The sequence below is a fragment of the Molossus molossus genome, unplaced genomic scaffold, assembly GCF_014108415.1.
Source record: "Molossus molossus isolate mMolMol1 unplaced genomic scaffold, mMolMol1.p scaffold_m16_p_8, whole genome shotgun sequence".
NCBI lineage: Eukaryota > Metazoa > Chordata > Mammalia > Chiroptera > Molossidae > Molossus > Molossus molossus.
The window spans coordinates 38,991,887-39,015,968 of record NW_023425402.1 but is presented as its reverse complement, the minus strand read 5'-3'; the positions used below and the strand labels follow the sequence as shown (position 1 = coordinate 39,015,968).

At 39.1% G+C, this 24,082-nt stretch overlaps 1 protein-coding gene across 1 annotated transcript in view; it reads left to right on the top strand.

Moving 5' to 3' along the window:
* The first annotated feature begins 605 nt into the window (after window positions 1-605).
* Window positions 606-24,082, top strand: part of TMEM30A (transmembrane protein 30A) — a 41,685-nt gene continuing 18,208 nt past the window's right edge. The window contains exon 1 of the mRNA XM_036249135.1: window positions 606-930. Within this exon, the coding sequence (XP_036105028.1) occupies window positions 694-930 (237 nt within the window). The 5' untranslated portion in view covers window positions 606-693. The remainder of the gene's footprint in view (window positions 931-24,082) is intronic.

Below are 24,082 nucleotides of genomic sequence, written 5' to 3'. Positions count from 1 at the left end.
TTGTATTTGCACCTTGAATTGAGATTTGTTTTAATTAGAGAAGCTCGCGGTTTTACAGACCAAGCAAATACTCCAATCCTGTGGTTTTTTAAATGCTCCGATTCCCTTTACAGATAAAACAAAAACCTGTCTGGCGCCAAAACCATTTGCTTGCATCTGCAGCTCCTGGGCTGACTAGGGTGGTCCGCGCCAGGCGGGTCGGACCCGCGACCCAGAACGGCGGTCGCCAAGATAACCGGAGCCGCAGGTAGGTACGTGCGAACAGAACTTTAGCGAGTGGAACCAAAACGCGTCAAAGGCCCACGCGCCCGGGGCCTTTTCGCCCCAACGCTCCACCAGGGCTGCGCATGCGCTATCGTACCTTCACGCCCTGGGGGTTGAGGCCCTCACTTTGTCGTCACAGGGCAGATGAGCACGGGGCCTCCGCCCTTTCCCTCCCCCTTCTCTCCTCCTCCCCTTTCCCCTACCCTCGTCCCTCAGTCCTCTCCTTCCTTCCTCTCCCCTCAGCCGTCTGGAATCCCCAGCCCACTCCAACTTCCGGCCAATGGCCGTCTGCGGAAGAGTGTCCCGCCTCTTCCGTTTTTACAAAAGAGGTCGCAGCGGCAGCGGCGCCTGCGCGTCTACTGTCAGGGTCCGCAGGCGGGTCCCCTGGGCGGTCCACCTGCGCGTCGCGGAGCCGCGCCCGGGGGTTCAATGGCGATGAACTACAACGCGAAGGATGAAGTGGATGGTGGGCCCCCGTGTGCTCCTGGGGGCACCGTAAAGAACCGGAGGCCGGATAACACGGCCTTCAAGCAGCAACGGCTGCCGGCCTGGCAGCCCATACTTACGGCTGGCACGGTGCTACCTACCTTCTTCATCATCGGCCTCATCTTCATCCCCATTGGCATCGGCATCTTCGTCACCTCCAACAACATCCGCGAGATCGAGGTGAGGGGAGCGAGTGGCGGCGGGAGTTAGCGCTGCTTGGGAGCGGGGTCCTCCCGGCCTCCCCCACACCGTCCCTCTCTTCCTCAGTTTCTTGTTTATGTGGGTTTTCTTAATTTGCATTTTGTCCGAGCTTCTTGAGGTTTACACGATTAGAGACGGAATGAATGCTTAGTGCAGAGATTGTGTCAGATGAAGAACCCCCCCTTTAATGGGTGGTTTATGTAGCTTCGTGGGGATTTTTTTTTTTAACCTCCAACCGAGGTTAAGAGAGGGAGAGAGAAAAAGTTATATATAGATATTACTCCGGAAGAATTGACGCAGTCAGAGTGTCATTACCCTTGTGGGAATTATCCTAGGACACAAATTAACACCTTGGCCATTGTTGGCCAGAGGACCCAGAGTCAGTCATAGCTATTGGTCATTTTTATCTAAAGAAGTTGTCATATGTTAGTTACCAGGTCATATATTAGGACAGATGACCCAAGTGTGCACAGCACCTTTTATTTTGAGCAAATTAATGCTTTTAGTTGTAGGACATGATATAGGTAAAAGGTAACCTGAAACTTCAATTCCGGTTTTGCTTTTAGGCTGTGTTTATAAAAAACCATGCTCTACATTCGCCCTAGGTTTTTTTCCTCCTAGATTTTAAACTGAAAAAAAAAAAAAAAAAAAGTCAGTGATCACAGAATAAGTTTTACACTGTCTACTGAACATTTTACTGATGTAAGACACGATAGAGAAACTTGGGGAAGCATCTTTAATTGTCAAAGCAGCAGTCATAGGATATTAGTCCATCTGCAGTGGTGAAGATAGGTTGATAATACAGTGCAAATATTTTGTATAGATATTCAGTATTAAACATCTGCTAATCTGTTGCCTTGAATATCTGAGGGTATTTTATGTTTGAAAGGACAGTGGTACCAAGTTATTTTGATCTCTTCTGTTCTATCAGGTTATATTTTCCCTCCCCCTCTAATTTTATGCATGTGATTTAATGGGGCTTTCAGAGTAATTTTATTTCAACTACAGGAATAGGCAGACCTGTTTTCCAGTTTAATTTAACATTACTTCAATATATATTTTTAATTGTACAGTGTTTAATTGTACACTTCTGTTGATAACAGTAACAAGGATAGTATCTATAGCATAATTTTAAAATATTTTACTAAAAATTCATTTTCAATTTAATAACTACAGAAAGTGTCACAGTATGTTTTTCAACATGATTTTTATTTTGTTTCTGTCTCCCTAGTAGTCCTTCAGATGTAGTACTTGTTCTCCCAGCTACTAGGATCAGACACAGGAGTAAAGTGATATATTGCAAGGACCATGGGCTCTATTTGGGCTGCGGTTAGGCAGAGCTGGGTTTAAATTCCAGTGTAGTCACTAACTAGCTCAGTTTCTTGGAAAGCTTAATCTTTCTGAGCCTTAAGTTTCCTTACCTGTAAAGTACATAAAATTATGCTTGTCTTTTAAAATGTGAGAATTAAAAACAGAATAGATAAGATTTTTGGTATTAAGTTTGTATAATAAATAGCTACTGTTATTATGATGATTCCTAATAAGGAGATGAGAAGTGGAGCCAGCGAGGTTGACATTTGCTGTTTAGCTAGAAGAATATTATAAAATTGAGGGAGAAACCTAAACCCAGACTTTTATTCTCAACCTTAAGCTTCTACACTACATTAGGATTCTTACTGCAGAGTTAGTAGTTAAGAAGAAAATAGTTTAACATTAGAAATTTGATCATCTTATTTAAACTTCTTAAGATATTAAGGTGAAAGTAGCAATCATTTGCAATTTTATATGTTGGGTATTTATTATCAAAACTCAACTTCTGTTAATATTTACTATACTATGAAAATAAATATTCACTTTCTTTAAAACCTTTGGGTTTTGAAATAAAGTAAGGTTCTTTACTTTTACACGAAGTAGTTGGTGAAATAGAAATTTCTTAAATAGTTCTCATGTATATATTTCTGATTTCAAGTGTTCTGAAGAGTCTGCTGCAGCTTGCTGGTTAAAAGTACACTGAAGTTAAAAGTCAAGGCATCAGAGTTGAAATTCCACCTCTGTTAGTGATCCTAAGCATATTTTTGAGTCTCTATTTTTTACTTGAAAGAACCAAAAGATTCAGACTGGATGATCTCTGATATGATGTTTAACTAAAATTGTATGTCTTCCAACTTAAATGTGATTTTTAAAAAATGCTGTATGTCCAAATTATATCACCTTTGGAAGTAGAGAAAATGAAAAGTAGAACTGATTAGGAATTTTGTAACCAATGCTGACATAAATTATGCGAATAGAATAATTTATTTATTTATTTTTAAATTTGGCTGTTAAATATGTAGAAAATTGGTTCTGAATTGAGCCTGGAGTTTAATATGAGAAAAACCAAGGAAGCTTTCCCAAAACACACGTTTGCTTCAGCCTGCTCTTCACCCTTTGCTAGATACTACTGTAGTTTAGTTTAAAATTTGTTGATGCTTATTTAAAGTAAAGGAGCAACCAGAAGTTCTTGCCAACATTTAATTTGATACTATAAGTTGTTTACACCTCTTATTTCCTCATTTTTGAGAAAGTTCTAAGAACATTCATTGCTGTGTTAATCAAATTACTAGGCCAAAGGAGCCAAATCAGAATGCTTTTGTAATATAGCTTAAAGTGATAAGATAAAAAATCTAAACTTTTTAAGTATAAAAATCAGTGAGTCTTTTATGCTACTTCCAGAAATGTTATACTAAAAAAATTACTACTCTTGTAAAGCGTGTTGGATTATCTGACAAGGTGGTGTTTTAAAATTTTAATCTTGTATTAGGCACTATATCCCCACCCCCAACAATTAGGTTTATATATATGTTGTTTAGTTGGTTTTTAGATTTTCCATAATCTAATAAAATGAAGTTACTAGAACACTAAGGTTGTTAATTTAATCATTCATAAGAAAATATTTGAAATGTTTAATACCTCATTCAGCACTAAAGTTTAATATCTTCATATATTGTTAGCAAGGAATAAATATTTCTTTTAATTTGGCAATTGTAGGAGTCAGGCACATCATTCTACCTCAAAGGTAATGTTTTTCTAGTCTAGGACCCTTGTTGGTGAGGCTGAGATATTAATCGAATAACTTGAAAAAATAGGCAGGTATTCTTAACTTTTGCAAAGGCATTTATCAGTGTGAAGTTACACAGTTTAATTGTTAGAATTGGATGAGGACAGCTCAGCTGAAGTGGCTCAGTGGATTGAGTGTTGTCTCATGGATTGAGAGGTCCCAGTTTGATTCCCAGTCAGGGCATATGCCCGGTTTGTGGGCTCGATCTCCAAGAGGGGGTGTGCAGGAGGCAGCCAGTCGATGTGTCTCTCTCACATTGATGTTTCCATCTCTCCCTTCCTCTCTCTTAAAAACATCAATGAAAACATATTTTTAAAAAAAGAATTGGATGCAGACATTATTCAGTCATATTCAGAGTAAATTAAAACACTAAACATTAACTTCAAATTGATATTGCCAAAAGTGTTCAAGATACATTTTCATTACATTTTAGTGGATTAGCATCCCTGCCATGGTTGATAAAGAAATCCAAGTCTTGTTTTCTTCACTTTATATTTAATCCTGATTATTTTCTGTTTTCCCTTTTTGTTTTGTTTTGTTTTCCCTTGTTTTTGATAAAAATATAATTTTATCTATTTTTACTCCTGTGCAACTTGGATTCTTAGATTCCAAGATTTTTAAGAGGATTAAATTTCTGTTCTGCATTTAGTATTCTTTGTTTATACTTAGCTTATAGCTAAGAGTCAAAGAAGAATAAGTTGCTTTGTAGATTGTTAAACATTAATAAGCACTCTATGATAAGTTTAAGATTTTAATATTCAAATAAATTGCAGTTGCTTAGAATCAAACTCTTGGAAATTGACAAGTTTGTGGTGTTAGTGTTTTAATTTGTTACTCAGGTAACTTTAGTACTTAGAGCAAGGCGTGACAAAGTAAATATGGCCAGCCAGGAACCGAGAATGGTTTTACAGATGAACCTTTACCATTGATGTGGTGATAAGGTTCCATAAGGCCCAGGAACCGAGAATGGTTTTACAGATGAACCTTTACCATTGATGTGATGATAAGGGAACATTAAGTTTGAATGCCAGTTAGGCGAAATGTTATCCCTTCCCCCAAATAATCCCATTCTTATTAGTAGACCTGTGTTACCAGAAAATTGTATACAGTTGTTATATATATATATATATATATATATATATATATATATATTTTTTTTTTTTTTTTTTTTTTAATTTTTTTAATCCTCACCCGAGGACATTTCTGCATTTGTCCTCAGATAGAGCGGGAGGGAGAGAGGAACAAAGAGAGAGAGAAACATTGATGTGAGAGAGACACATCGAGTGGTTGCCACCCACACAACCCCAACTGGGACTGGGGACAAACTGCAACTGAGGTACATGCCCTTAGCGGGAACCAAACCCAGGACTCTCTGGTCCGCAAGCTGACGCTCTAACCGCTGAGCCAAACCAGCCAGGGCCAGTTGTTATATTTTGAACGTCATCAATAAAAATTGGTGCAAGTTTGTATTTTCTTATGTTGTAGAAGAGTCTATATAATATCCTCGGTCTTGCCTCTTGCTTTGCAAAGCCTAAAACACTTTCTGGCCCTTTACAAAAAATAATTTACTGCCCTTGACTTCAAATTTTAAAGAAATATACTGGCAAATTTAGTGTTTATTACAAAGACAAGAGTATTTAATTTATACATTCTAATCCTCAATAATCTTTCACTTGGGTATAATGATCCCTGACAATTGCTTGTGTTCTACTTTGTTGTACAAATTTAATAGATATAAAATACCTTAGCTAAATTTACCATTAATCTTGGCTCAGGTAACATCTTTCTTCATTTCTTTGTCATGGTCAGATAAAGTTCAAGCAACCTAAAGCAAATTGCTTCTGAAAGTTTTAGTTAGGTAACCTTTTGTCTTTGTTAGAGCCTCTAGAAAGGACTTCTGACAAATTCTTTAGTGTGGAAATGATCAGTTCAAAGGGGTACTTAAAAAAATCAATTAAAAAATATTAAAATGCCATTTTTAACTTATCTAATTACTACTTAAAATTATTTACCTTATTACTCAGCATTTTGTTGACTGACCTGTTTAGATCTTATATTGATTTCCTTTAAGACAGATTTACATTAAAAAATGAAAGTTTTCTAGTCCTTATACAGTGTAAAAATTGCATGTCCTTCAAGTTGCTCCTTTGCCATCCCATTAAATTCAGTCTGTTTCTTAGGAATGTAGGTTAGGAATAGGATATATTTTTATGATTACCAAGAAGAAATGCCAGTTTGATTTAGGGGAACAATTACAATGGTCACAAAACAAAGCTGAGATATATAATAACACAAACTAGTTTATCTACTCATCTGCATCTATTCTGTTTTCCCTCTGGTTTTTGTGTTTTGTATTTAAGCTGATGGGCAGGTTTCAACTTAATTGTAATCTGCACTGTGTCTTGTATGCTTTTGGCATTTAATAAGTATTAATTTTTAAAAATAAGCAAACTGTAGTTTCTAGCTCCCCTGGTAGCCTCTTTCTCGGATAAGTTATGAATTATTATCTTTACTATAAACTCTTTTTTCCTCCCTATCTTTATTGAGGTATAATTGACAAATAAAAATTGTATATATTTAACATGTTCATTGTAATGGTTTGATATACATTATGAAATGATCACCTTAATCAAGCTAATTAACACATCTATTACCTTCCATAGTTGCTGTTTTTTTTTTTTGTTTTTTTTTGTTTGTGTTGTGGTGAGAATACTTAGAATACTTAAGCTCTACCCTCTTATCAAGAAGATAAGAAATGAGTGTTGGCCAGGGTGTAGAGAAAAGGGAACCCTTGTGGAATTTAAATTGGTACAACCATTATGGAAAACAGTATGGAGGTTCCTCAAGAAATTAAAAACTAGAAATACCATATGATTTAGAAATCCCACTACTGTGTATACAGCCAAAAGAAAGGAAAACTTTGTTTTTATACCCAACAGATTTTATTACAACCTGGATATTAGGTCAGGCTACCCTTGAATTTTGGCAGATGAAGGATATTGTATTTAAAAAAAAAATTTTTTTTTTCTTTATTGATTTTAGAAAGAGAGGAAGGGAGAGGGAGAGAGGGATAGAAACATTGATGAGAGAGAACATCAACTGGCTGCCTCCTATGTGCCCCCCCCCCCCCTTGGGATTTGGCCCACAGCCTGGGCATGTGCCCTGACCGGAAATCAAACCAGCGACCTCTTGGTACATGGGTGGATGCTTAACCAGTGAGCCACATCAGCCGGGCGGATATTGTATTTTTTTGATGGTAAAAACTCACAGACTGAGTTAAATTTATCAGGAGTTTTAATCTTCACCTGAGAACATGCTTTTACTGATTTTAGAGAGAGAGGAAGGGAGAGGGAGAAAGAGAAACATTTATGTGAGAGTGAAACATTGATCAGTTGCCTTCCACATGCACCCAGACTGGGAATCAAACCTGCAAACTAGGTATGTGCCCTGACTGCGAGTAGAACCCTAGACCTTTTGGTGCATGGGACAATGCTCAACCAGCTGAGCCATACTGGCCAGGACAGAGCCTGGAATCTTTTGAAGGAGATGAGACAGGCACACAAAAGGAAAACTTAAGCATTGCTAGGTGAATGACAGACCCAAAATGCCTTAGTAGATCAATTGAAGACAAGATCACATCTGTCTTTAATAACCATGGAAAACTTTGTGGTAGAAGTAGGCTTTGAGCTGGAACTTGAGGGAAGATAGGTAAATAGCTGTTCTAAAGGGAGGTTAGATACATTTCAAGAAAAGAGATTAATATGAGCCAAGATGTAGTTGCAGGAAATCAAAAGGTATACAGAGAAAATAAGAGTAAGGGCAGATCAGCTTGTGCCAGGTTGTGGATAGACTTGTATTTGATGAGTGTATTAAACTGGGAAAGGAACATGCTTGACACGTGTATCAATTAGGATTGAGTTCAGTAATGGGTAAGATTTTCATTCTCGTGTGAAATCTCTTAGAAACAGTCACTGGTTAGTATGGAGGCTCTGTTTTACTGAGTCCACACTCTCTAGTTTACTGCTCTGTCATTCTTAGGGATTGGCTCCAATACTCACAGTCCAGATTGAAGGCTGGAGTTCTAATGGTCACATTCTTTTCCAGGTAGTAGTGTGGAAGAAAGGGTGAAGAACAAAAGGAATAAAGACCTTTTAAACAATGTCCTTGGAAGCTGCCACACACTATCTCCTCTTAGTAACAAGGCCACATTAGCTATAAGGGAGGCTGAGAAATGTAGTCTTTAGCTAGTAATTGAGGGTTTTATACTGTGGAAGAAAGGTGGCACAGAAATTGTCAACAGTCTCTGCAATACAGGGCTATATATGGGAGCTTTATCTGGTGGTAATATGTTGGCGGTTGGGAGCTGAATCATCTTAGATGTCAGAGTCTAGTAGTTTAGACATTGAATAATGATTACAGTCGTCCTTCACCACTTCCCTCCCCACTTCGCGCTTTGACTTTCACGGCTTCACTCTATCGCGGTTAATTTTTTTTTTTTAAATCCCCATCTGAGGACATTTTTTCATTTTTTGTTCAGATGCAGTGGGAGGGAGAGAGAGAGAGAAACATCGACATGAAAGGGACACATCGAGTGGCTGCCACCTGCACAACCCAACCAGGGCCGGGGACAAACTGCAACCGAGGTATGTGCCCTTAGCAGAACCGAACCCGGGTCTCTCTGGACCACAGGCCGACACTCTAACCGCTGAGCCAAACTGTCTAGGGCAATCGCGGTTAACTTTTTAATGAATATCTTTGAAAAAATCGCGATTGAGTGAAGCCTCAAAAGTCATGTGAAGTGGCGAGGGACGACTGTACATTCTTATATTGACTATAGTATTGAGTTGAACTTGATTTCATGGTAAAAGCCATTATGTGTTTGTTTTGTATATGAAAAGCAAATCAGGTATAGGACTTTGATGATAAGACTTTTAGTAAGTTATGGAAGGAATATTCTCCTATTTTCTTCAGCCTATCTTTTTCCTTCTTTGTTCAGCATGTAAATGTGTTCCAGTTTTATCTCTGAAAAATGGCCCTGGCCAGCGTGGGTTAGTTGGTTGGACATCATCCTGTTCACCGAAAAGTTCCTGGTTCGATTCTTGGTCAGGGTACATGCCTGGGTTGTGGGCTCCGTCCCTGGTAGGGGCCGTGTGGGGGCAGCCTATTAATGTTTAGCTCTCACATAGTTTCTCTCTCTCTCTCTCTCTCTCTCTCTCTCTCTCTCTCTTCTACCCTCTCTCTCTAAAAATAAAAAAAAAGAAAATGTCCTATCTTGATTCTATTTAATAATAAGAATTTAGTAACAACCAATATTATTTGCGTGTTTAGTCTGCTAAGAATTTTACATATGTCATTTGATACAGTGACACTTATAAGGGTGAAGTTTTTCTCTGTATTTTATTTTTAGAGGCGGGACATTAAATCTGAGAATAAATCATTTGCTTAGTCACACAGCTGGGATTCATCCTAGCACTCTGATGTCTTGTTTTGTTTCCTCTAGTGCTGGTCTGTATTCTCTTTTTTTACAGTCTGTTTAAAAAGAAAGGTGTCAACACTTATTGATAATGTCCATTCTCATCTCCCATTAACTCATTCCTTAACTCACCACTATATCTGAAGTATGTGAAATGTTGAAAAGTGCTATAAGAAAAATGAAGGGGAATAGGAATGGTTGAAGAATGGTTTATAATTTTAAATAGAAGGCCTCAGTAAAGTGGTATTTGAGTAAAGGTCTAAAAAAGGTGAAGGAGTGAGCCATATTGATATCTGAAGGAAGAATGTTTCAGACAAGAAATAATAGGAGCAAATGTCCTGAGGAGTGTTCTTAGTAGGATGATGGAAGAACAACAAAGAGGTCAGTGTGGCTGGAGGTGAGTGAGAAGTGGGGGAGGATAGTAGAAGATCAGGTCAGAGTGCTAAACTAGTGGGGTGCCCATCACGTGTCATTATAAGGATTTGGCTTCTACACTCAGTGTCATGCAAAGCCACTGACAAGTTTTACAGAGGTAGGTGATATGATCTTACTGCTTATGATTAAAATAGTCACTCTGTCAGTGATATGGAGAATATTACCTGAGGAATAAGTAGAAGCAGGGAAACCAGTAAAGGGCTATTAATAATAATTCAAGCAGAATCAGAGAACTTTAAGATATTTTGGTCTGCATTGGAAGGATGGATTTGTAATTTTTCAAGATGGGGAAAACTGCAGAAAAAGTTTTGGTAGAAGGGGGTTAGGGAGTGAGAGGCCAAATAGAGAGGTTTTTTTTCTTTTTCCTTTGACTTGTTAACAGTGAGATGCCTTTTAGACAACCAAGTTGGAAATAGTGAGTAGGCAATTGAATATATGAGGGGGAAGATTGAGACTGGGGTTACACATTTGAAGGCAAATCAACATAAATATATAAAGATATAAGATGGAATGAAATCAGGAGAGTGATTGTAGGTCAAAGAAAACATCCAAATTCTGCGTCATTCCATTGTTGAAGATGTTGGGGAGACAAGGAGGAACTAGCAAAGGAAACTGAAAAGAAGCAGCCAGGGAGATAGGGGAAAAGCAAGAAAAGTGTGGTGTCCTGGAAACCTGTTTCAAGGAACAGTGTGCAAACAAACATGCCTAATGCTGCTGCTGATAGTTCGTATGAATGGAGGACCGAGAGCTGCCCTTTGAGTTAGCAGCAACACGAAGAGCAGTGGTGAAACTGTCTTATAGTGAAGGCATTAACCATCTATGTGATTTTCAAGCTAGGAACCCTAGAAGTCAATCTAAACTTATTTGTCCTCATCTCATCTCTAGGCATTAAGTTCTGTAGATTCTTTTTCTCTCTATTTTTTAATCTCTCTCTTTCCCATTCCCACTGTCCTTTTCTAAGTTTATTTTCTCAACATTTCTCACCTGAATTATTGCAGTAGCATTGTGTTTTTTTAGCTTCTAGCCTGGCATTTTCATAATTTTTTCTGCACTTTACTGCCAGAGTGATCTTTCATACTTTTTAAAAAAATTGATTTTAGAGAGAGAACGGGGGTGGGAGGAGAGAAAAACATTGATGTGAGAGAGAAACATCTTTTAATTGGCTGCCTCTCACATGTGCCCCTACTAGGGATCGAATGGGTATCAAATCTGCAACGTGGATATGTACCCTGACTAAGAATAGAACTGACCACCTCTTGGTATATGGGTCGACACTCTAACCAACTGAGCCACCCTGTCTAGCGGGGGCAGAGTGAACTTTTAAAATTAAGTCTAGTTGGAATATTTCATTCTCTTGATTAAAATTTCCCTCAAGGTTCCCTCTGGCATTCAGGATAATGTTTAAATCCCTAATGTAAAACATAATTTTCTTCATGATAGGCTACTTTCTACTTGTTCAGCCTTGTACACTAGTCCCCTACCCTTGGCTCTAGTGGTAGCAAACTATTTTAGTTTCTGGAATGTGTCATGCTGCTAGATCTACCCAAAATGTCCTTCCTTTTCTTATTCTACCACGATTTTCAAATTTCATTCTTGTCAGCATTATAGAAAGTCTTCCCTGATTTCTACCTCTCACCACCTGATATATATGCTTCTTTCACGTTCTGTAAGTACTAGGTTATTACCTTTCATAACATTGTCAAATTATATTTTGTAATTATTGATTAACATGACTTTCTGTTCCACTAGTCTGTAAAGTCTTTTGTGGTACAAACAATGCACTTTTCTATCATGTATTCCCATTCTATATATAGCATAACAGTTGGCATCTAATAGGGACTAAAATGTTTGAACGAATGAATGAAATAATTAAATTCAGTTGGTACAATAAAAAAATATTAAAATAATTTATTGAGAGTTTATTGAACATATGGGTCTGAAGGAGTTACTGAAATTAGCCAAGGAAAATGTTATGTACTATAAGATCAAATTTATATAAACTATGATATCCATCTGTATCTAAAGGTAAAACCAACTTAGTAAACAGGTTGATTGGCAAGTGTTGCAGCGAAAGGAGGGAATGCATGATTTTAAAAATGGCATAAAATACCCCCCATTTTTTAGAAGCTTATTTTAGAAAGAAATACTGTTGTATCCTTATTAGTTCTGAAAATTGGAAACCGTGGACCAACCATCAACTACATAGATTTATAGTTTTATTTCAAAAATTAATTAAAATGTAAGAATGATTATGTGACATTATAGTATCTGATAACATTGTTTATCAATGTACTGAGTAAGTTGGCTTCTGTTGAAAGCTCTCAGATCTTCCATTATCTATGATAGTATTTACATATAAAAATGTTTAGAGCCCTGGCCGGTTTGGCTCAGCGGTTAGAGCGTCGTCCTGCGGTCCAGAGAGACCTGGGTTCAGTTCCCATTAAGGGAATGTACCTTGGTTGCAGTTTATCCCCGGCCCTGGTTGGGTCGTGCGGGTGCCAGCCACTCAATGTGTCCCTTTCACATCGATGTTTCTCTCTCTCTTCCTCCCATTCTACCTGAACAAAAAATGGAAAAATGTCCTTGGGTGAGAATAAAAAAAAATGTTTAGAAATTATTTGTTTTACTTGATTTTAAAAAAGATACAATGTACTTCTTGTTTTCCCTTTTAAAAACCTGACATGAGCTCTCAAAGTTTTTTATCTGTAGTGGATGCAATGAGAGACAAATTCAAGGTTGCTGAGTATATTGCTAAGGAAGAATTGGCAAAACTTGGGGACTACTAAATAATGCCAAATACGATGCCAGGATTTTTAGCTTGGATGCTTGGGACAGTGGTGGTACCATTTACAGGTTTCAAAAGACCGCGATTGGGTGTGAGATTGAAAGATTCAAAGAACCATCATCATTGATTTTTTTTAAAGTCAAGTTTTTAGTGAAGCATAACCAGAAATGATTGACAGACCACATATATGTATGGCTTAATTTTCAAAAGATCACCATGATTTGAAACAGAGTTTTAAGTGGGAAATAAGAAATGCAACCAAATGAATATACCTAGGTATAAAAACGGGCTGGGGCGTGGAGAAAAGACCAGTGACAATTTAGAGAGGGTAGTGTAATTGATGATACGATACAAGGCAGCATGAGGCTGTTGTCAGAAAGTAGCACTGGAGACAAAAGAAAAAGGCACTAATATTTGAACATCAGTTATATGACTATACAAAAACATTTTTTAATAGAAAAGACCATCTATTGCTTTAGAATAGAAAGCCTTGCTTTATTCATATTAATTGCTTTTGTGCTCCTGTGAGCCACCTTATTACATGAGATGGAGCCTAACTAGCAAAGCCCTTTCATCATGTCTGTCCTAGGCCGTTTTTACAACTTGATATCTTGGTAAGACTTTTAAGGAGTTAATTAAAACTTCACGTTAGAATTTATTTATTGTGTAGAGATGAGTTCAAGGCTATATATAAATATTTTGTGTTTGAAAATTTGTATTATAAGATTCTGTTGTAGACTCTAAAAGTTACTATGGTCCTGGGATAACATCTGCTATGACAAAGTTGTTGTCTTTAATCAGTGTTTTGGATGAAAAATTAGAAGATTGGTAGTACTGTTTAAAACATCAGCATATCAACAGTTGGTGACAATTATATTTTAAAGAATATTGTCTTTTAAATTGACTTCCATATTTCTAAATTATTGGATAGTATGTATATTCAAGATTATGGGAAGCAACAATGCAGTCTAATGGAAAGAATAGCAACTTTGGAGCTAAATAGATATGATTCTATCACTGTGATGGATTGAATTGTGTCCCACCAAAGGATATGTTGAAATCCTAATTCCTAGTACCTGTGAATGTGACTTTATTTGGAAATAGAGTCATTGCAGATGTAATCAAGTTAAGTTAAGGTCATTTGGGTGGGCTCCTAACCAGTATGACTAGTATTTTTAAAACAGATGTTTTTCCCCCCCTTTTTTTATTGATTTTAGAGAGAAAGGAAGTGAGAAGGAAAGAGAGCTAGAAACATCGATGAGAGAGAACATCTATTGGCCGCCTCCTGCATGCTCCCTACTGGGAATTGGTCCCACAACCTGGTCATGTGTCCTGACCTGGAATCGAACTGCGACCTCTTGGTGCATGGGTTGACACTCAAACCACTGAGCCACACCGGCCGGACATGCCTGGTATTTTTATCAGAAGATACAGACACTCACCGAGGGAAGATGATGTGAAGTCAGAGATCATGTAACAATAGAGGCAGAGGTGGAGTGATGCAGTTGCAAGCCAAGGAATACAAAGGAAGCTAGGAAGAGACAAGGAAGGTTTCTACCAAAAGTCTCAGAGGGAGTGTAGCCATGCTGACACCTTGAATTCAGACTTCTAGCCCTAACTATAAGAGAATAAATTTTTCTTTTTCTAAGACACTCAGTTTGTGGTAATTTGTTAAGGCAGCTCTAGGAAATGGATACAGTCACATACCAGGTGTTTGGCTGTGGGTCATTTAACCTCTGAATCTCAATTTCCTTTCTGTAACAGATTAAGAACAATTCTGGCATGGAGTAGACATTTATTAAATAATACTTAGCTTTGCTATTGCTGTCCTTTCTTCAAAGAGAATGTACATTTATATATTACCTAATTGATTCATTTAGCATTAATAAGTGTGAAATTGAGGCTTACATAGAATTAGAAGTAAAAACCTTGTCTATGTTTACCATTCACTCTCTAATTTACATAAACATACAACAGATTTCATATGACCCAAAGAATTTTATTAGGAGATAAAGGATTAACTTGATCTGTACCTATAAATTTAGAACTTAGCTGTTGATTTTTAATGTTTTTTAATTTATTTTTTTAGAGAGAGAGGAAGGGAGAGAGAAACATCTATTGGCTGCCTCCTGTACACCCCCTACTGGGGATCAAGCCTGCAACCCGGGCATGTGTCCTGACGGAATCAGAATGGGACCTCTCAGTCCATGGGACAACACTCAATCCACTGAGCTACACTGGCCGGGTTTAGGTGTTGATTTTTTTTTTTAATCCTCACCTGTGGACATTTTTCCATTTTTGTTCAGGTAGAGTGGGAGGGAGAGAGAGGAAGAGAGAGAGAGAGACATCAATGTGAAAGGGACACATTGAGTGGCCGCCTCCCGCATGACCCCAACTGGGGCCAGGGACAAACTGCAACCGAGGTACGTGCCCTTAGCAGGAACCGAACTCAGGTCTCTCTGGACTGTAGGCCGATGCCCTAACTGCTGAGCCAAACCGGCCAGGCCTAGGTGTTGATTTTTTAAAACTAATCTTCAAAAATAAAATAATCCAGAGTAAGTTATTTTAAAAAATTTATTCAACTGCTAACTTTTATTTTTATCCTCATCCGAGGACATTTTTTTTAATTTTTTGTACAGACAGAGTGGGAGGGAGAGAGAGGAAGAGAGAGAGAGGGAAACATCGATGTGAAAGGGACACATCGAGTGGCTGCCACCCGCACGACCAACCAGGGCCAGGGACAAACTGCAACCGAGGTACGTGCCCTTAGCGGGAACCGAACCCGGGTCTCTCCGGACCGCAGGCGGACGCTCTAACCGCTGAGCCAAACCAGCCAGGGCATCAACTGCTAACTTTTAAGAGGCTCTAAATAATTTAAATAGGGATGTTTATTTCCTCCACACCCTTTATCTGATGGGCATTTTGGAGGGGAATTTTTCTACGTTGATGCATTGCCTATTTAATAAAAAAAAGCATTTAAAATGGTGTTCAGTACTCCAGGATACCCTGCTTGCTTATTGTGCCCCTGTTACATCTCCTCTCATTCTCATAATCTATACTTGCCTTCTTTCCTGTGAGGGCCTGTATTGTACAAATGACTTAATTTACAATTATAGTAACCTCTGTGGAAAACTCAGTGATATCCCTTATTATTTTTTCTTTTTAAACTTATCTTTATTGTTTAATGTATTATAGATGTCCCTTCTTTTTTCCCCTCTTTACCGCCTCGTCCCCACTCCCATCCCTGCTCTTGCCTTCCCCATACTATCGTCTGTGTCTATTGGTTATGCATATATGCATATTAGTTCTTGGATTTCTCTCTTCACACCCCACCTACCCCCTTCCCTTTGAAGTTCCTCAACCAATTTGTACTTTTTTTTAATCCTTACCTGAGGACATTTTTGCATTTATCTTCAGAATAGAGCTGGAGGAAGAGAAGAAGGAAGAGAGAGAGAGAAACATCAATGTGAGAGAGACACATCGAGTGGTTGCCACCCACATGACCCCAGCTGGGCTGGGGACAAACTGCAACCAAGGTAAGTGCCCTTAGGGGCAACCGAACCCGGGACTCTCTGGTTCGTGGGCCGACGCTCTAACCGCTGAGCCAAACTGGCCAGGGCCACTTTGTACTTAATCCCTTCATCCTTTTCACCCATTCCTCCAGCCCCCTCCCATCTGGCAACCGACACAAAGTTCTCTTTATCTATGAGTCTTCTTCTGTTCTGCTTGCTCATTTTGTTTGTAGATTCAGTTGTTGATAGATACGTATTTATTGTCATTTTATTGTTCATATTTTTTTATCTTCTTCTTCAAGAAGACCCTTCAACATTTCATATAATACTGTTTTGGTGGTGGTGAATTCCTTTAGCTTTTTCTTGTCTGGGAAACTATATGTCCATTGATTCTAAATGATAGCTTTGCAGGATAGAGTAATCTTGGTTGTAGGTCCTTGCTCTTTAACACTTTAAATATTTCTTGCCACTCCCTTCTGGCCTGCAAAGTTTCTTTTGAGAAATCAGCTGACAGTCTTATGGGAGCTCTGTTATAGGTAATGAACTGCTTTTCTCTTGCTGCTTTTAAGATTCTCTTTTTGTCTTTAACCTTTGGCATTTTGATAATGATGTGTCTTGGTGTGGACCTCTATGGGTTCATCTTGTTTGGGACTCTCTGAGCTGAACTTGTATGTCTGTTTCCTTTACCAGGTTAGGGAAGTTTTCTGTCATTATTGTTTCAAATAGGTTTTTAATTTCTTGCTCTCTCTCTCCTCCTTCTGGCACTCCCATGATGTGAATGTTGGTACTATTTAAGTTGTCCCACAGGCTCCTTATACTATCCTAATTTTTTTGGATTCTTTTTACTTTTTGCTGTCCTGATTGGGTGTTTTTTGCTACGGTATATTCCAAATCGATGGTTTGCTTCTTGACTTCACCTACTCTACTATTGATTCCCTGTAAATTATTCTTTATTTCAGTTAGTGCATCCTTTATTTCTGACTGGTTCTTTATTATGCTCTTGAGGTCCTCACTAAGTTCTTGACGTTCTCACAGAGTTCCTTCAGATTCTCACTAAGTTCATGGAGTATCCTTATAAGCAGTGTTTTGAACTCTGCATCTGTTAGCTTGCTTATCTCCATTTTGTTTATTTTTTTCCTGGAGTTTTGTTCTGTTCTTTCATTTGGGACATGTTTCTTTGTCTCCTCATTTTGGTTGCCTCCCTGTGTTTGTTTCTATGTATTAGGTAGAGTAGCTCTGTCTCCTATGCTTCCTAGGGGGTCCTGTTGTAGTAGGTGTCCTTTAGGGTCCAGTGGCACAGCCTTCCTCATCACCCAGCTGGGCCCTCGAGATGCACCCCTCGTGTGGACTTTACACCCTTCTGTTGTAATTGAATCTTGATTGCTATTGGCAGGTCAAAGGGAGAGTTTTACTCAGGCTGATCAGCTGTAAGGACTGGCTGTGCCCACTAACCACTGAACTCTGACTGCCTTGGATGATCAGCTGTGTAGTGTACAGGGGCCCACCACACAGAACAAGACTTACTTCAGCAGGGCTCTGGTACCCCCCTGAGTCCATTCCTTGAGTGTGTCACTTGTGAAGGTGGTTGGGTGGTGGTGCTTTGACATGGTGTGAAGCCGTCCACTGGGAGTGCTTGTTCTGGGGCAAGGTAAGCCACTGCTTATGTTGTACCTGGGGCCACCAGGCATAAGCTACAAAGTGATATGTAGATGGCTGCTTCTTGTGCTGGGCTTGGTGCCCAGGCAAAGCCCAGCTGTGAACCAAGACTGGCTGCTTCTAGTGCCAGGCCTGGGGCCACTTAGCAAGAGGTGTGGGGCTCATTGTGGCCAGATGCTGCTTGTTTGAGAGAATTTAGGAAAATCTGAAGCAGGAGCCAAAACAGACCAGTCCTATGGTAAAGCCACTGGAAACAGCTTGGGTGGGCCTGAAAGTCGGGTGGGGCAGGGCCTCAGGGAATCACCAGGGTGGGGCAAACAGTGTGAGCCAGGATGCTGGAGTCCCAGATTTGGTGCTGCCCCATGGGGTATCCCTTCTTTTTGTGCCTTGGGTGGGAAACAATGTAACTTGCATTACTTCCTCTGAGGCAAGAATTTGGACAACTGCTCAGTCTCTACAGACTTCTCTTTTTTTGTCTAAGATCTCTCATTGACAAAGCAGAGAAATTTGCTGCTCTGGTGTCACACTAGTGGCACTAGTAGGACTCATGAAACTAAAGTACGTGCTCCATTCACCTAGAGCAGGGGTAAGGTCATGCCCTTCCTTCCCCCTGGGTGATGTCTGTCCTACCTAATGTCAACTGAATGAGCTTCCTTGTTGCTACTGGTGTTGCTGTACCTCATGCGTGTACCAGTGTATGTGCTAAGGTGCTATCTCCTGAAGCTTTCAATGCTGCCATTTCTAAGAATTCTAGAATAGTGTTGGAATGGCCTTCTCCATAGCTCTATACACATTTTATCACCTAGGCTACAAAGCCACACTGCTGTAGCTTATAGTGGCTCACAGTCACAAAACCTATGTCTTCAGTTTCTACTCTGCAATCTAATTTTATTTTTCTCTTTCCTGAGACCTAAATTTTCCTTACTACTGATTGCCAATTGTCTTATAAATGGGAACTGTAGAAAAATTAGATACCTTAACTGGAGAATCCCTAATTGATTCTCAAAGCTTTATTTTAAGTCTAAAGGTCATACATGTTTTGGGTTTATACATGTATTAAGCCTTGATTTAGAGATACAGTTCCTCTTTGTACAGCCTCCCTGTTGATAACATCCACTCATCAGCCCTTACAAAGAAACTCGCTGAATACTAGATTAGGTTATATATTTTCATAGTACCTGTTTTATCAAAAAATCCTTTCCATTTTAATGACTGTTTTCTATATACACACTGAGTTTTAAGAGGTGAGGTACTGGGCTGAGTCCTCATTACCTGGACTGTACAAGCACTCAGTAAATATTGTAGCGATCCAGAACAGGTCTCCCCAAAATATGCCACTTTGTCATGTGAATTATTTTGAGCTGAAGGCAATTGAGACCCTGCAGACTCATTAGAAATTTTTACCTCTCTCTTAAAGAATTTAAATTAGGGGTCTTATCCATAATGAGTTACAACCAGAAATAACTTTATGACCTATATATGTATGGCAGGGCAAACTTGTAATTACTGAACATCTGCTGTTCTTATTGTCCAGTGAGTGGCCTTCTTCCCTTCTGAAGCCCCAAAGTGATCCTTAGCTCAGAATGTCATGTATATCTCATTTTCCCTCTGTCCCCAGAACCTCTCATGTATGTGGGGTTCACATGTGTACATATGTATTAAATTTGGTTTTCTTTTTTAAATGTTTCATGTTTGTTTGATTGTTAGACTAGCTGAAAGAACCCAGGAGGGTAGAGGAAAGTTTCCTCCTCCTGCTCAATATTAAGTTAATGAATGATTACTTCATGATGGGGCATACAGGAAGAAATGGAAGTTCCATTTCCTAGACTCTTTGAATTTGTTATTATAGAAGTATTTGATTATGTTAGCTTCCTTAGAAATCTCTCCAGCTTCTTAATTTTCTGCAGAACATTTTTTAACACTCAGAGTTACTTAGCTTTCAGAGACTTTGTTGTCAGTAGCGGTAACCAACTCTGGATAGCTTACACAGGAAAAGAATATTTTAGAGGGAGATTGAGTCGCTCCTGCATAAAATGGATAGGAAGTCTAGAGAAGCATGTTTGTAGACAGGTGGGAAGAAAAGGAAATTTGGAAGCAGAAACAGTGATTTATAAGCTATAGCCACTCCTGAGTTCTCCCTGCTAGGTCCTGCTGTGACTACTAATCTAATCATACCTACTCTGGTTTGTCTTCCAAGATTCAGTGATTTATATGAAGATTTAATCATCTAGACTTAATTAAATTGATCCAGATTTTATGCTTCTGTATTGGTTGCCTAGGGTTAGGGAGAAGAACTCATTTACCCCTTTGGCTTCTGAAGTGGGAGATGGTGTCCTAGCTCCCTTCCTAAACTCTCAAAATGGAGAATTCCACAATATTTAGAAGACTGTTTCGAAGCTGGCAGTTAATAGCTGACAACAAAAACAAATCACAATTATCCCTCAGTGATTTTTTTCATTCTTATAATCTGAATGTCTTGAGGTTGTACATAAGAAAGGATGATATATGTCCATTGTGTGAGAGAGCATAATATAGTTGCAAGAGTATAGATTTTTGAGAAAGGTGGATAGCTGGATGATCTTGGGGAAAATTGCTAAACCTTACTAAATGGCAGTTTCCTATGCTAAAATAAGGAAAATAAAAACAAACTTTGTAGGACTACTGTATTTTTTATTTTATTTTTTATCCTCACCGGAGGACATTTTTGCATCTATCTACAGATTGAGTGGGAGGGAGAGAGGGAGGAAGAGAGAGAGAAACATCGATGAGAGAGAGAAACATCGATGTGAGAGAGACACATCGAGTGGTTGCCACCCACAGGACCCCAATGGGGCCGGGGACAAACTGCAACTGAGGTATGTGCCCTTATGGGAAACTGATGCTCTAACTGCTGAACCAAACTGGCCAGGGCAGGACTATTGTATTTTTTAACGAGATGATATGATTTAAGTGCTTATAGTATCTGGCACTTAGTAAACATTCAATAAGCAATAGTCATTAAAAAACAGTATCATATTGCTCTAGTTTTTATCTTAGCCTCGTCTCATGAAAATGCTCCACAAATTCAGAGTGTTTATGCACGTTGTTCTTATTTTACTGGAGGAATCAGTGGGTCCAATTTCCCTGACACTAGTGGGAGTGAGGTTCTTGGGGCGCCACTGGAATAATCATTTTCAGAGGCCCCCATGAGAGACTGTGATGTGGTAAAAGACTTTATTTGCATGGCTCTGGCCTGTTTGGTTCAGTGGTTAGAGTGGCTGCCCGGAAACCAAAGAGTCTTGGGTTCAATTCCAGTCAAGGGCATGTACCTTGGTTGCAGTTCCATCCCCGGCCCTGGTGGGGGTCATGCAGGAAGCAGTCAATTGATGTGTCTCTCTAACATTGATGTTTCCCTCCCTCCCTCCCTCCCTCCCACCCTCACACTCTATCCTAAATAAATAAATAAATAAATAAATAAATAAATAAATAAATGAATGAAAAAATATATCCTCAGGTGAGGATTTTTAAAAAAAGGCTTTATTTGAGTGGAATTATATCCTTTGGGTATCAGAGTCCCAGTTCCCTTAACCTAGTGCTGGAAGAGGGTTAGCTGGGGGTTCAGCAGAGATAGAAATAGGGCCATTGTCCAGATTTTGTTCCATAGTAGAGTTAAGTCTGGCAGAGCATCAGGCAGATTAGTCCATTGTGTGGAGTCCACATGGTCGTGAGCCACATGGGTGAATGCAGAGTGTGAGAGCCTGGCAAGCCAGGAGTCAGACGTAAGCAGCAAGAGAGAGAGAGAGAGCTTTCTTTTGCTTATGAGTTTAAATATTCAGATTTCATGCCCTTGCAATGGCCATGCCCAGGTTGTGGGCCTGATTTCCAGTGAGGGGCATGTAGGAGGCTGCCAATCGATATCTCTATCTCTCTTCCTCTCCATTACTCTCTCTCTAAAATCAATAAAGAAAAATTATTTAAATTGCCTTTGTCCAGTTCCTTCTCCCATCGATCAGCAGGGAACAGACCTGGAGAGTATTAACTTGTAGCTTCCTGGTAAAGCTGTATCTATGGCATACCAATGTTATCTGGTCTTCCCTTTACTCCCTTTCTGTTAAATAATAACCAGATTGTTATGGTATCACTTAAACCTGTGCTTTCTACCTTCTTTATATGCCCCCTTTGTCTTTTTTCTATCTTTTTTTTTTTATCCTCACCCGAGGACAATATTTTTTTTTCATTTTTTGTTCAGAATAGAGTGGGAGGGAGAGAGAGGAAGAGTGAGAGAAACATCAGTGTGAAAGGTACACATCGAGCGGCTGCCACCTGCACGACCAACCAGGGCTGGGGACAAACTGCAACTGAGATACGTGCCCTTAGCCGGAACTGAACCCAGGTCTCTCTGGACCGCAGGCCAATGCTCTAACCACTGAGAAAAACCGGCCAGGGCTTTTCTATTTTTCTTAATGGCTCAGTTCAAATCCTTTTCTTCTTAATACTAATTGTCTTCTTTACCACTCATTTTGGCACTTAGCATTTATAGCAGTTATTTTCATGTGCTGTCTTCTTTTTAAGTCCTCACTCGAAGATATTTTTCCCATTGATTTTTAGAAAGAGTGGAAGGGGAGGGAGGGAGCAGGAGAGGCAGAGGGAAAGAGAGAAGAGAGAAACATCAGTGTGAGAGAGAACATCGATTGGTTGCCTGCTGCAGCACCGTGATTGGGGTCAGGTGTGGAACCGGCAACCCTTTGGTGTGTGGCCAATGCTCTTAACGACTGAGCAACACCGGTCAGGGTTTTATGTGCTATTTTTGATAAAGACAGTCTTCTAGAAGGCAAAGGGGACTCACTGTTCTTGGGAAAAGCAGTTTAGTAAAGGAACATTGGGCTTGCAGTCAGTGATCCTTGGTTCAAGCCTAGTACCAGCTATTGCTATCCTGTTGGAATGGCTAATTAGTTCCATGGTTCACACTCATGCTATTTTTTTTTTTTTAGCAAATGGTTGTTCAGCCACACCCTAGTATTCTTTATAGAACAAGCTTTCTTATTTTTTGCAATATGGATAGACTTGAGTATTTTCTAAATCTTTTAAGTTTTGGTCTCTTTTTGCTCAACATTATTCCTTCTTTTTTCATTTATTTCTTTTCTCTTTTTTAAATTCATTTATTTTTGTTATAGATGTTTCTCTTTTCCCCCCCATTGACACCCTCCTCCCACTCCCCCGCCCCCCCACCCCCGCTCCATTTTCATTGAAGTTTCTGTTTATTTTTACAATGTTCTTCAGTAGGTGAATGAATAAATGATTTGATACATCCGGGAAATGGAATAATGTTCAATGCTAAAAATTAATGTGCTATTAAACCATGAAAAGATGCAGAGGAGGAACCTTAAATGCATATACTTAGTGAAAGGCCAACCCGAAAAGCCTACATACTGCATAATTCCAACTACTGTATATGACACCCTGGAAAAGGCAAAACTGGAAATAGTAAAAAGATCAGTGGTTGCTCATGAGGTTAACGGGATGAATTGGCAGAGTACAGAGGATTTTTAAGGCAGTAAAAACTATTTTGTATGATACTAAGATGGTGTATACCTCATTATATATTTGTCAAAATTCATGGAATGTAGAGCATCAAGAGTGAATCTTAATATAACCTATGGCCTTTGGGTGATTATGATGTGTCAGTGTAGGGTCATTAATTGTAAAAAATGTTCCACTCTGGTGGAGGATATTGATAATTGGGAGGTTGTGTATCTGTGGGGGCAGAGTACATGAGAATTCTGTACTTTCCATGTTCAGTTTTGCTGTGACCCTAAAACTGCGTTAAGAACTAAAATCTTTTTAACTGCTGTTTGACCCAATGATCCCACTTCTGGGAATATATCCTAAGAAACCCAAAACACCATTCAGAAAGAATATATGCACCCCTATGTTCACAGCAGCATTATTTACAATAGCTAAGATCTGGATACAGGTCAAGGGCCCATGAGTAGATGAGTGGGTAAAAAAGCTGTGGTACATTTATAAAATGGAGTACTATGCAGTTTTCAAAAAGAAGGATCTCTTACCCTTTTAGACACCATGGACGGACCTGGAGATTATTATGCTAAGTGAAATAAGCCAGTCAGAGAAAGACAAATACCATATGATCCCATTTACGTGTGGAATCTAATGAACAAAATAAACTGACGAAC